This window comes from Phoenix dactylifera, unplaced genomic scaffold, assembly GCF_009389715.1.
Source record: "Phoenix dactylifera cultivar Barhee BC4 unplaced genomic scaffold, palm_55x_up_171113_PBpolish2nd_filt_p 000864F, whole genome shotgun sequence".
Classification (NCBI taxonomy): Eukaryota; Viridiplantae; Streptophyta; class Magnoliopsida; order Arecales; family Arecaceae; genus Phoenix; species Phoenix dactylifera.
The window spans coordinates 89,364-103,492 of record NW_024068227.1 but is presented as its reverse complement, the minus strand read 5'-3'; the positions used below and the strand labels follow the sequence as shown (position 1 = coordinate 103,492).

Below are 14,129 nucleotides of genomic sequence, written 5' to 3'. Positions count from 1 at the left end.
GCTTGTGATTATTTTCATCTATAGACCAAATAATGCTGAATACAATTTGATATATTACATATATTAGTAATGTAAAATAGAATACAAAGAGAGGAGTGGAGGAAAGTACTCTTCTGCAATTGTTGTTTTATGGTTCTATAAGAGTTTCAGGCAATGTTGTGAGAGGTGAGGAGGGCTATTACCTTGGCAGACTTCCCTTCCTCCTTGAAGCTGTATCATCTGGTAAATTGTTCTCAATAACTCTAGCTGCTCAAGCTGCAGGAACCATTGCACAATTAAGTTATGAAGGAGTGAACAGGGAAGCTATGGTGGAAGCTGGTGCTATACCAGTCCTGATTGATCTGTTGAGAGGTGATTCAGCGGAACTGAGGGAATATGCCAGGGAAGTTCTGATTAATTTAGCAGAAGACCTGCTTTACCACGAGAGAGTTTCTGAAGCTTTTGATATCCCTTCATTCCTGGCCGTACAAGAGAGGTTAAGCGGAATCCGGGCTTCTGATGAGCACATGGTTAGGTCTATGAGACTGATAAGTGCTGAACAATTCACATCGGACCCAGAACTAATCTGACTCTTTTGATGGTATTCTATCAAATGTTACTGTGCTGTTATAGGTTCTTTGTCGCTGTTTGTTTTTCACCTTGTAACTTTTTTTGTTTGATTTTATCTCTTTTAATGAAGAAGATTTTGACAATGCTGTTGCGTTGTGATTAATATTCCTACAGTTATGATCAAGATATACATGCCAGCAGCAATAGAAATGCAGACTTTTACATATGGCCTCGTTTTTATTCAACAGCCTGCATTTAGGGGAGATTATGATACCAGCTGGGATATGTTTCATGTGAGATTTGCTTCTATCGAGCAGCTTATTTTTCTTTTCAACCAACTTATGTCAATAACTAGCACTTGGTCTTTTTGTGCCTAAGAGCCTAAGAGTGAGCATCCCACAGCTGCCTTCCATGTTGCGGGAAAGAGCATTGCCTTGGGTGGGTGGTGGTTATTATCACAAACTTGTTGCAGGATAGTGTACTTCTGGACAGACTGATCATATGTCATAGGTACTGTCGCTTGATCCACCGATCCTTCTCATGGTTGATTGGGTAGAACTACTTGGTTAGACTCTTGAATTTATTCTATGCTAGATTTGAGATGTCGTTTTCCTTATGTACGAATTCCACCAGGTAAGATCATTGCTAGAAAGCTTAAGATTGGCAAAAGATATCTTTTGGATATTAGAGTATCTATAGACAGTAAAGTATGTCTCAACTGGTCTAGCTAATTGTTCTCGATTTGACCTTTAACTTTAAATGGTTGACGAGAGATATTTTTTGTACCTGTAGGCTGCTTATCCCATCCTCCTTCCTGGATGGTAGATTGTCATCTTGAGATGTAGGAAACAACTTGGCAAAGGAGTTGCTGGTGCTTGTGCTGAAGGTATCACCAATCTGAAGATGATCTTAGTGAGTTAGACAATCTTCTCCTCCAGTTGTATGAGACGTCCCTTTGTCTCATTATCCATCGAGGAAGAACTAGCATCCATACTCGTCTTTGTCCTTTGATGTACTTGAAGCACGGATAGAACTTCTCTTGATTGCTTGTTGTTCATGTATTTGGACCATGAATAGAGGCCCCCATGGATATAGAGGATTAGAGCTTTGATACCAACCTAATCCGATTGGGGAGAAAGAAGAATTTCTAGCTTTGGTACCAACTTACTCTCATTAATGTAGAGGAATCTGGCTCTGATACTAACTTACTCCTACAGGTGTCACTACAGAAAAATTGTGCCGTAACGATCCTTTTTTGCCGACGCTTTTCCCAAGCGTCGGTGCTTTTTGAACTAGCGTCATCGTAGACTATGGCTTAAGACGACGCTGATACGCGTCGTCAGAAGTAAAATTGACATCAAAACCTAGCGGTCATTCCCCTCCTCCTCATTCTGCATCCCGATCAAGGCTAGCCCTAGCTCCTCTCCTCCTCTCTCCTCTCCAACGACGAGCGGCCGACCCTTGTCCTCTCCGGTGCCGAGCGACGTCCGACGGTAAGCTTCTCTCCTCCTCCCTCCTCTCCGACGACGAGCGGCCGACCCTTATCCTCTCCGGCGCTGAGCGACATCTGACGGCAAGCTCCTCTCCTCCTCCCTCCTTTCCGACGACGAGTGGCTGACCCTTGTCTTCTCCGGTGCCGAGCGACGTTCGATGGCAAGCTCCTCTCCTCCTCCCTCCTCTCCGACGATGAGTGGCCGACCCTTGTCCTCTCCGGCGCCGAGCGACGTCCGACGGCAAGCTCCTCTCCTCCTCCCTCCTCTCTGGCATTTAATAGCAGGTGAGTTTTTTTCCCAACCCTCTCCGGCATTTCAAATTTTAGAATTAACCAAATATTAGTAACTCGTGGATTGGTCCATAGAAACAATGCCTATATGAAGTCCTTATTTATATGCATGATGTATTGTCTGTTATTTCTGATCTTATTTGCGGTGATTCGTGGTGCTTATTTTTGGATACTTATATAGTTTTTTTGCGTTATCTTGCCTCTTAGATTTCCCTCGGTTGTTATTGCAGCACTTGATTTTTCTGATTCTATGTAGAATTTCTGTAATCCTTCTTTGCATTTTGTTCTTGATTTTATTGGCCTTATTCGAAACCCCCCCAAAAAAGGAAAAAAAATATAAATGGGCAACTATTTTTACGGGGCTTGTTTCTTAGTCCTCTGCTACAAGATAGAGAAAGAACATTTCATGGAAGTTTTGTTTAGGCGTGTCTGGGAGCATCACGAGCAGGATGGCCCGCTTGCTGTGGGTGCAGGATAGGTCTTCTGTCTTTTTTACTGTTTTTTCTTTGGTTACATGGTCGAGGAGATTAGCATCACTGTAAACAAAAGAGAGAAGATGGAACCTCCGCCTGTTTTCACTGAAACAGTGCCCAGTTTTTGACAAATATTTTTCACTTTCAGAAAATTAACATGGCTTTTATTGTCTACTGTTGAAGGCTCAGTGTTTAAACATAAGCTTATGCAATGCAAAATAAGGAGACCACAGACCAAACGCTCTGAAGCAATTAATGCTTCCAACCCCCAAACTGCCGGCCAATATTGGTAGGAAGGAGGACACCGCAATGCATTCAGATAATTCTAAATAAATCTTCACATTATGTGCGAAGATTCTAATCCACCACTATAAACTCTAATGTCATAGACTACTAACTCTACCTAAATAAGAAATGAAAACCTTAAGCCCTTATAATAATTTCTACCGCATCAAACTACAGATACGTGCGCTGATGGAATCCAAGAATGACAACCTATGCAAAATATAGTAACTGAAAAACAGAGAAGGTCCCTGGCATGGTCAGCAACTGTTCTTGATATAGAAATGTTTTCTGAGTAATATTTCATCAGATAATAAGAAGTACATTATCAGTGCAAGGTCTAAATAATATAGATTAGTTTGGTTCCAATTCTCACTAATTGAATTAGTTCATTTCCAGGTTAAGGGGTTGGATGTCTTAATATTCTAACCCAGCCAGACCATATATATATATATATATATATATATATATATATATATATATATATATATATATATAGTTTATAAACCAATCTCTCTTTGTGCCATTTGCCGTATGCCATGTTGGCAATCGAAAGGTTCTTTGTGATTATAGGATTGCTACGATCTCTTTGCAAGATAATTGTTGACAAGGTCAATTTCAATTGCTCAGCTGGTCACATTGAATTAATTAGCAATTCATTTAGATTTTATTTATTATTTAACTAATATTACTTCTTTTTGTGCATATTAGGTAACAACATGCTGCGAGAAAAATGATTCAGAGATGTTGAGTTTCAGTACACGTCCGTCGGATCTTCTTCCAATCAGTCCCTGCGGTCCCAGCAGCCCGACGAGCCCCAGCAGCACGAGTCCCGTTCTCAGCACGAGTCCCATACTCAGCACGAGTCTCAGTCTGAGCACGTTCCACCTGCTGATTATCCATACATGGATGACGTGCACATCCAGGATAATTTGATTTACATTTTATATATTAACTTTTCTTACAATCTAATTATATTAAATCATTTGCCTTTAATATTTTAATTAATGGATGGATATTTTATTTTATTTTTATAGATGGACTGGAGAGAGTGAGGAGGACACGAGGACCCACTCGAGCATGGGGCATGTGGAGCCTACGCGAGGATGAGAAGATCGTGGTACATTGCAATGAACTGGGGCAGCCTATCAAGAGGGTTGCAAGCATTTTATCAATTTTTTTAAGATCGGTTGTGCGGAAGGGTCAGTTGTGTTCGCTCAACTATACGAAATGAGATGAAATGCCTCCTTCATATAAGGTTGAGCTTATTAAAGTTATTGAGGTAAAGAATTGAATTTGCTTACTATCATAATTTTATTTTTTGATTTAACATTATTATAACATTCTTTAATTACTTTGATGTAGAAAAAGTTTTTGCTCCCTAAAGAGAGCCATGATTGGGTGCTGAAGTCCGTCAACCGCAAGTGGAAAGAATATAGAGCCAAGTTAAAGGCTGACTGGAAGCACGATGGTATGACAGAAGAGGAGGTTGCCCGTGTTTTTCCTCTTGATGTAATCCCTAATCAGTGGAGGGAGCTTGTCCACTATTGATTTTCCGTGAAAGCTCAGGTTGTGTATATTTTTTCAATACTTTATATTGTATTTACTAATAATTAGATTACAAATTTATATTGTTCATTCTTTTTTTGGGAAGACATATTCCAACATTGGTAGAGCTGCACGAGCCTCTCAGACTATTCCTCATACTCCAGACTCGATGAGTTATGCTCGACGTAGAGCTGAATTCGTAAATTTTTTTGAAACTCTTTGAAACTATTTTAAACTGCTCTATCATATAGCATATATCATGATAACTAGCTTGCCAATATACTTTTTGTTATAGATGGATGATAATGGGAGGGAGCCTAGTAAGGTGGAGTTTTATAAGATGACTCACACCCACCGAGATAGCAGTTTTGTTCGGAAGAAGTCAAAAGATATAGTTGTATGTATTCATCTTTGAATCTTTCAACGATATTTTTATTAGTTCTATTATTGGCATACATTAATATGACATTTTCTTTTGAGAGATATAGGACAGGTTAACAACTCTTATTCAGAGCACGTCGGGGAGTCATCATCATCCGACGCAACCAGTCATGTCGAAGCTCAGGTGCTCGCTGAATTATTGGGCCCAGAGCGTTATGGTAGAGTGAGGGGTTATGGCGTTGAGGTTACTCCCACTCAGTTGTCTGCAATGGGTATGTATACAAAAAATGCTGGAGAAGGCAGTACAATGCAGAAGTTAGTAGACTTCGGGCAATAATCAAAGATATGAAGGATCGCCATCAGGTAGAGTTGGTGGAGCTGAAGCAGAACCAACAAACTTTGCAGTCTCAGCTTGAGCATATTTCATCTATGTTACAACGATTTCTCCCTTCTTAGGTAAATCACTTTATGTATTTGATGACTTTATATAATTATCACTTATTTTGTATGAGTTAATGATTTTCATATTCCTAACTTCTAAAGTTTCTCTTTTCTTTTGTAGATTCCTGATACTTCAACAACTCGTAGAGATGATGATGGTGCTAAATTTGGTCCCTGATACTTTTTAGACTGTTATTTAAGGAGTTTTATATGTATCTTTCTTATATTTTTCAAAGTACATTGTAATTCTAAACTTATTAATCATATATGACAATATGAATGTTTTGAATGATTTGAATATTTCTGTTGATGTAAATGTAATGCAGGTTTATATTGATGTAAATACTGATTTATGATATGCATGTGTTTTTCTAATATATTTTTTAAAAAAATTCCTCTCCCGACGCTTTAAAGCGTCGTTAAAATCCAGTGGCTGGAACGCTTTCGTCGACGCTTTAAAAGCGTCGGTAAAACTATTCACCGAGCTTATAAGCGTTGGCAAAAATACCAGCAACTATGGCAACATGCCCGAGTAGTAGTTTATGCCGACGCGTGTTTGTGTCGGCAAAAGCGCCTACACCGACGCTTTTTTTAGCGTCGGTAAATCCCGAGTTTTGCCAATGCTTTTCTTTAGCATCAGCAAAAATCTTTCCCACTCAGTTATCACCGATGCGTTTATGACGCTTTCTCTGGCGTCGGCGGAATTTTTACCGACGCTTATTAGTGTCGGTAAAGGCTGTGAAAAATGTCGGTAAAAGGTACTTTTTCTGTAGTGTGTAGAGGATCAAAGCTTTGATACTAACTTAATTTGATCGAGGAGAAAGAAGAATTCGTGATTTTGATACCAACTTACTCCCATAAATGTAAAGGAATCTAGCTCTGATATTAATTACTCCTATAGATGTAGAAGATCAAAGCGCTAATACTAACTTGATCTAATTAGATCAAGATAGAATTCCATCAGGTAAGAGCATGGCTATCATATCAACTTACTCCCATAGATGTAGAGAAATTTGGCTCTAATACCAACCTAATTCGATTAAGAAGAAGAAAGATTTTCTTTAACCCGCTCAACTAAAATCTCTCAAAAGAAATCGAGATGAAGATGGAAGAATCAAAAAAATACGGCTTAAGTCCCTTTTTATTTTATTGATTATCTACACCATCTAAACTGAGGTACATAGCTCATATTTATAATCCCAGCGAGATTCCTTTTTCACAATTTGGGTTGGATTCCTCATTTAGCTAAAATAGGACTAGATATCCTAAAATAAATATGACTAATAGTACGTGACCCACAATAAGGATCACCCATCATGCAAATCTCAAAGCACACCGAACCCCTTCATTCATCTATAGCACAGATATGAAAACACCCTTATTATATGGTCCACAGCTAAAGATCATTTGTTGCATAGATCTCAAAGCACTTTGAACACTTTCATTCATCTACAGCATAGATCTCAAAGCATCCTTAGTATATAGCCTATCTTGAAAGATCACCCACCACATAGAACTCAAAGCACTCCGAACCTCTTCATTCATCCGCCATCACAGATCTCAAAGCATCCTTAGTATATAACCTAAAGTTAAATAAGGATCATTCACTGCATAAATCTCAAAGCACTCAAAACCACTTCATTTATTCTCTAGCATAGACAGCCCAACATTGGAAGGGGCAAGCATCGGAAGCCAAGCGGAGACTGTACGAGATGAGACAGCCTGAACAGCAGAGACAATCGCTTCAAAAAAAGTAGCTGAGAGAAAAAGGATCACCCGCCGTGCAAATCTCAAAGCACATAAAACTCTTCGTACATTCACCCTTAGTATATGGCCCATAGATAAAGATAACATATCACCCAGGTCTCAAAGCATTATGAACTCCATTCATCTACACAGATCTCAAAGCACCTATAGTATATGGCCCATAGTTAAATATCACCCACCGCACAGATCTCAAAGCACTTCAAACCCCTTTATTTGTCCGCACTCTTGAGTGGGTGAGGGTATTTTGGTTGGCAAGCTAACAACGTCCACTAGTTGGGGAGCTAGAGGACTAATTTGGAAACTTGAAGAACTCATTTAGAAATTTTAAAGTTGAGGGAATATCTCTAGGGTAGGCCCTAAGTTGAGGGAGTGTCCCTATAATTTTTTCTTAATATTTTTAAGAAATCAAAAAATAAAATTTGGAAACCTACAATTGTTTAATAATAAAAATTTTCAAATTCAAACATAAGTATTCTCTATTTATTCTAATTCTAAATCTGAAAAGTGCTAGAAATAAATCTCCCATTTATACCCAATCAAATTTAAATCTAAGATGACCTATTTAATGAGTTGAGCACAACTTAAACAAATGATCAGATAGCATACAAGTTGATTAATAAAGAGCCCTATTCAATATGTTACATGGAGATATTAGAATGTCTCTAAGGACATGATGTTTGTTTTTGAACCACAATTCCGTTTTTAGCAATTAGATATTAATTTCGGAAAAATACTTCCACCCCAAATCATATTTTAATTTTCTTTTTTTTTGACTTTCATTCTTCTATGATAATAGACGCATATTGCTGGTATTGGTTGGAAATTTTTATTTCTACATTTACATCAATATGATGCATGATGTAATGCTTTAGTCTATTCTAGAACATATCTCTTGCGCGTTGGCTTGATATTTTCCTTTTTAATGAAATTCAAAATATCTAAATCTAATATATAAGTTTTGTCCTGCTTCAATTAGCATATAGTTCTTGTGATGTTGGTTTGAAAATTTGCTTTTTGAAAATTAAACTTCAAATAAACTTTAGATTTAGACATAATTTTTGTTCAACCATTGAATTCAAAATCTCTAAATCCAATACACAAGTTTTGTTCCACTTCAATTAGCATCTAGTTCTTGTCATGTTCGTTTGAGAATTTTCTTTTTTGAAAATTAAACTTCAAATATAGTTTAGATTCAGACATAATTTTTGTTGAACCATTGAATTGATGTGCATATTCCTTTTTGCATATGTTTGGAATATTCTTTTAATAGTAAATTTGAATTTTGAATTTTTTTAATCGATGTGTAATTTTTTTATTTTGTATTAATTGACACTTATATTTTATGTATCATTTTTTTTCCTTTTATGAGTCAATATTACCTCGTAACAAATTAACTATTTATTTTTATTTGATTTGCATATTTTTGGTTGGGAGACAATGACATGTGATTGTTGCCTGCCTATGTTTCTCTATGATCCATCATGCATTATAGTCCCTTCATCTTATCAGTGCAAATACCTCTAGACAAAGGGCCATGGCCATGGTCTGTGGTAGGTTTGGAGTCATCGCCTGCCCTTTAAAATCAGAAAGAACCAAAAAATCAAAAGATAAGAGTAGATAATGACAACATCACAAAACCTAAGTCTTGAGTAAGACCTGCATGTACAATTAGGGAAGGCTAAAAGATGGAGAACCCCTCTAATGAAGGCCTAGGCTCATACTTCCTCATGTAGAAGGAGTCCACGGCATATATACCATACACTTATTAAGCAATTGGAGGCTGAGATTTAAAAACCAAAAGTTTAATCCCCATGCGCACTCTACAATGCTACAATTAGGGTTTTGATAGTACAAGAGCTTTCTAAGAAGTTAGTTCAAGAGATTTTGGACTCTATCCATCCATTTAGATATTCTAAAAATAAAAGAAAGTAAAAGACCACAATCTACTTAACTAAGATACAAGAATTAAGCTGAAATAAGTAAGAAAATAAAGACACACACAATCTTATCATACAGGGCAAAGAATTGTTATTAAAATCAAGTCAATTACATGATATATATGGAGATCACAAGTTCATAGCAAGAAAAATAAAAAAAAGGGGAAAGAAGAATTCTCTGGTAGTATATAGATTGGCATGATTTAACTTGTATCCAACTTTTTGGAGGAGGCCCTTAAGGATCTCCTCTATCTTGAACTTTTCTTTGCTTTAACCATTCTTGGATTTAAAATGGATCTTGCTCCTAGAATTTGGGTGATCTAGATTTAATAGAATTGTGAGAGAAGCTGAACGGAAGGCAAGGGGGATAGAGAAAGTTAAAGAGAATCTGAGCTCAAACTAAGAAATCAATGACTAGAAAAGAGCTCAAAAAAACTAACAGAGATCTAAAATGGGAGAATGAGATCCAATTCTCCTCCAAGGGGCTACTTGAGCTAGAGACAGAGGGAATCAATGGTGAAGTTTGAAAGGAAAAGTTAGAGCTCAAAATATCGAATCTCTCACTTTTTTTTCCTTTTCTAATTACTTCTGAGTGGATTTTAGTCATTTTTGGATGATCTTTCTTAGTGGATTAGAGATATCTAAGAAATACTAAGCTATGACAAGTAGACCAATATAAGTTCAATCCGAGCACCTTTGACTAGGTTCTAAAAAATCATCAATTATAGGCTTATATTATATATCTATTTTTTCTATAGAAACTTACTCTTACAATTCTTTATATGATTTTTCTTCTTTGGTGTTACTTTTTCACCTTTTTGAATTGATGCGGACATATATTTTGGCAAAGAACATTTTAGAACCTGCACACGCTGCTCCATAGAATTAAAGCAGTTTTCCCACATGTAGGATCAAGACTAGGGCATCTCTTGGCGCAGCATTCAGACTGAAAATTGAAATTTGTGATTTTATTAAAGAGCTAGAGCTTTCTATTCCACCAGAAGATTTTTGGCCTAGCTGGAGCTTTCTATATACCGAGGATGTATCTGTGCCCTTGCAACTTAATGTTATAATATTTTTTGTCCTAATTGCATGAACATCAAGTTTGCTGAATTAACTAACCCATGCACTTTATCATTTCTAGTCCTTCCTTTCATGATTCTGGAATCAGAAGTTTGAACGTGAGAAAGAGCAGATAAGATAACAAGTCATCAAATGCCATCATATTTATAAAAAATCAGTGCATCAAGGATTCTGTGTTTATTTAGTGGGTGATTGTGGTGTGGGAGTGGAAAGCAAAAGTCTATTGATACATGGCTATATTCAAAAATATGGGTTGGTTACGGTCTTAAAAAATTGTCTTTCTTTTCTCACCATGCAGTTGCAGCCATAAGACATTCTGTGGGTTAGTGCCACAAAGTATTCCCCAGGTGTTGATCAACATTTCAGTAGCCAAACATTTCAGTAGACAAATTCAAAAAGCTGCAGACGAGTATGCATGCTGGTTTTGTATCGGTGCATCATCATCTGAATTAGATTGAAGTCCCTGGTCACACCCTGGGTAACGGTGCACAGCAAGCTGTACATAAGTAATAACAGCTGGTGTTTGTTACAGAATTCAATGAATTTCTCGTGAACATAACAACTGAATATGGTTCGTGTACAAGGCTGGCAAAAAATAAATCATTAGTGATAGTTTCAAATCCCTTGAGCCATTGATAAGATTGAGGAAGCTTAGCCTCAAATAACTCATAATCCTCCAAACATGAAATCCCATAAACCATAATTACTAAACCTTCCCAAGTATCAGGATTTGCAAACTAAGGGTCAACGTAATCTCAGTAAGGCCCTTATAGCAACAAGCTAGAACTAAATCGAAGTGAAATTTGGCCTTCGGAGGCCAAATTTAATCCAAATATAGAACGTGGCAGCTGAATCCAGAGAAGACAAGGAATTAGTTGAAAGAGAGGTCCCGGCCAGCCAAATCCAAGATTTCCGGGGACACAACGGTTTACTAAAGATGAGCTAATCTCCAGGATTTCCACCGGAGCAAAACCGGCAGCGATTGCAACCGTTTCGAGCAAAAATGTGACCGTTAGCGCGCGGGTTCGCCTGTGTGAAAGAATCTCTAGAGGGTCAATCACTGCCTCTCTGTATTCTATCTGTACTTCGGTCAGTCGTTCCTCCTCACCTGATCCTTCTTCCTCTCTCGCTCTCTCCGTCTCTCTTGTGCGATCTTTTGCTCCTCAATCCTCTGATCTTCGTCTGAGAAGCTTGGAGTCCAAGAGAGGTCGCTGGGACGACAATGCTGCCGCCGGGCTTCTTGTTCAGACCGAGCGACGAGGTTCTCCTCGTCACCTACCTCAAGAACAAGTTACTTCAGTGGCCTCTTCCCTGCGATGTTATTGTGGAGGCTGACGTCTATGGATGCCACCCCCAGGACTTGGCTTGTAATCATCTTGTGCTTCTCCATTGTCTTCTTTTTTGATTCACGGTTTCTAACCCTTTCTTTGAGTTTTCTTGGGTTGTTTCAGTGGAGTATCTCATGGCAAACAGGGACTTCGAGTGGTTCTTCTTCACTTCTACCCCTCGGAAGCATCCAGGCGCAAGCGAAACCAGCCGTGCATCTCGGCGCGCAGGCCTGGGACGATGGAAGGCCACGAAAGGTGTCAAGAACGTGGTGGATTCCAAGAATAACACCATTGGGTCGAAGAAGAGTTTCTGTTACATGGAACAGAACTCGGACGGTGGCGAGAACAAAAGTATCTGGTTGATGGAGGAGTTCTCTATGCAGAACCTTAGAAGGAGAGGTAGTGCTGGTGAGATGAGGGACACAAATGAGGTGCATATCACCCTAAATAACTGTCAATGTTCTTGTTGCTGTGTTTTTCTTGAGTGTAGGAATTGATGTTCTAACGTTGCATCTCTAATCCTTTACTTGCAGTTGGATGACTGGGTCATCAGCAAGATTTACTTGACTCCAAAAGCTCGCAAGGCTCACGCTGATTTGAAACAATTTGCTAGTGCTACATTGGAACCCGCTTTCAAAAGAAGGAGGATAGAAGTGCCTTACTCTTCTCCATCTTTTCTTCTTCTTATTGGTCTTCTTCTCCTATTTGACTTTTTGTCTGTCTCCTTTGCCGACTCCCTCTCATCTGATATTCTGATACCACAGCTAGAATACATGATGGTGCCACCTGGATTTATTTTCCAGCCAACGGATGAGGAGCTCTTGGATTTCTTCCTCAAGGAGAAGCTCCTCCATCAGCCACTTCCATGCGACATAATCAAAGAAGCCGATGTCTATGGAAACCACCCCAGCAACCTTACTGGTAAACATATTATATATATATATCAACACCATGATCTCTTCTTTTTCTTATTCTCTATCTATATTTGCTATGATTAAGGTTCCTAACTCGTCATCCTTTTCTTGGGTTCCTTTCTTTAGGTCAAATGGCCATGGAAAATAGAAACTCGGAGTGGTTCTTCTTCACCTGGACCACTCGAAAGCATCCAAATGCAGAAGCCAGCACAAGGGCATCTCGGGTTGCAGGCCAAGGTCGTTGGAAATCTACCCAATCGGTGAAGCTAGTGCTCAACAGCAAGGGCCAGGTCATTGGCTCCAAGCAAAACTTCATCTATATGGAACGCACCCCCTTGGGCAAGGAGGAAAAGAGCATCTGGTTGATGGAAGAGTACTCCATCCAGAACCTTAGAAGAAGATGTGGTGATGCAGCTATGACGATGGACCGAAACAAGGTATTTGTCATGCTTCCATAAATATCATATATCTCTTGTTAGTAGTTGCTAATGAAATATCTTTCATTATTATATTAACTCTGTGCCTCTCATCCTCTATGGCAGCTGGATGACTGGGTTGTTTGCAAGATTTATCTGAGGCCGAGTGCTCGCAAAGAATTGTGTGGTACAGAACTTCCTACAATGGAAAGCAGAGAGCTGGAGGTGCAAGAAATATGGTATCAACCTTTTGTATTACCAATTCAGCAGATCACTGAAGGATTTGACCAAGAGGTGGAGTTTTGTTCTTATAAGTCGCACGATAGCTCACTACAGTATCCATCTCCTGATGAACTACAAGAGAATTTTGAATCACTGCCAGCTGAAAAGATCCTCCAACAATTCGCTGATGCACCTGATACAAACTCTGATATTCTGCAATTGCCGACTCTTGATGAGCTAGAAAAGATTTTTGAACCACCACTGGCTGATGAGATTCTCCAATAATTCGCTGATGCACCCAATGAAAGCGTTGGTGTTGAGCAACATGGTATGATGAGCTTTTCTCCTTAATTGCCTGAATAGAAGCTACAGGAAGCACACCTTGTTCTATATAGGTTGTGATTTTTTATATCATGAAATATATTTATGACCAATTTGTAGATGAAAACATTGCCTATTTACGTTGAGTTTGTAATCATTTTTTCCAAGTTTTACACAGCAAGAAATAAACAAATTATGCACTTCACAACAAATATTCAACGGTGCATTGATGTGATTTTCTATGGTCCTTTTGATTGTTCACTTGTAAATTGATTCAATAAATTACAGTTTCACTTTTTAGGAGAGGTTTAGTTTCTACGAAGACTCATTCTTGAAAAAAAAAATCTAACCCTTCCATGGGAACCATCTTCCAGTATGTTTTCTGATGTGAACAATATAACATTTGTTTGTAACCTTTGGTGAGAGTTATTTTGTTCCAAATATTTTTCAAATGCTTCTTAATTCACCTTTCAGTTTAGTGGCAGGTAAAGCCTTATAAAAGATGCTCTAGTTTATGGCACATCTCACGAAAAATGAAAAAGGTTTGGATTTTGCTGCTGGGTTTGCAATTCTGGTCTCTCTGCTTTGAATAAAGGTGCAGCACAAATCAAAGTTGGCCTTTCCTTATAATAATAAATTCAGCTATGCTTCCAAGTATTCAAGCTTTGTTGCATAGTTCCATAA

General features: G+C 38.4%; 2 protein-coding genes across 2 annotated transcripts; both read left to right on the top strand.

Annotated features, from left to right (window-relative positions):
• The first annotated feature begins 11,466 nt into the window (after window positions 1-11,466).
• Window positions 11,467-12,579, top strand: LOC120107439 (NAC domain-containing protein 105-like). The gene is made up of 4 exons (XM_039120716.1): window positions 11,467-11,611; window positions 11,696-12,003; window positions 12,106-12,493; window positions 12,572-12,579. Exons 1-4 carry the CDS (start codon window positions 11,467-11,469, stop codon window positions 12,577-12,579), a joined length of 849 nt encoding a protein of 282 aa, XP_038976644.1.
• Window positions 12,580-12,620: 41 nt separating this feature from the next.
• On the top strand, window positions 12,621-13,424 carry LOC120107443 (NAC domain-containing protein 2-like). Its single transcript, XM_039120718.1, has 2 exons — window positions 12,621-12,923; window positions 13,029-13,424. The coding sequence occupies exons 1-2, from the start codon at window positions 12,624-12,626 to the stop codon at window positions 13,407-13,409; spliced, it is 681 nt and encodes a 226-aa protein (XP_038976646.1). The 5' UTR covers window positions 12,621-12,623; the 3' UTR covers window positions 13,410-13,424.
• The last annotated feature ends 705 nt before the right edge of the window (window positions 13,425-14,129 follow it).

What these genes read in the sequence shown, in the direction of transcription:
- LOC120107439 (XM_039120716.1), top strand. Translation starts at nt 11,467, where the DNA reads ATGCTGCCGCCGGGCTTCTTGTTCAGACCGAGCGACGAGGTTCTCCTC. An exon ending in CCACCCCCAGGACTTGGCTT is followed by an intron (nt 11,612 to 11,695) that starts GTAATCATCTTG and finishes GGGTTGTTTCAG; the next exon opens with TGGAGTATCTCATGGCAAAC. An exon ending in AGATGAGGGACACAAATGAG is followed by an intron (nt 12,004 to 12,105) that starts GTGCATATCACC and finishes CTTTACTTGCAG; the next exon opens with TTGGATGACTGGGTCATCAG.
- LOC120107443 (XM_039120718.1), top strand. Translation starts at nt 12,624, where the DNA reads ATGGAAAATAGAAACTCGGAGTGGTTCTTCTTCACCTGGACCACTCGA. An exon ending in TGACGATGGACCGAAACAAG is followed by an intron (nt 12,924 to 13,028) that starts GTATTTGTCATG and finishes CCTCTATGGCAG; the next exon opens with CTGGATGACTGGGTTGTTTG.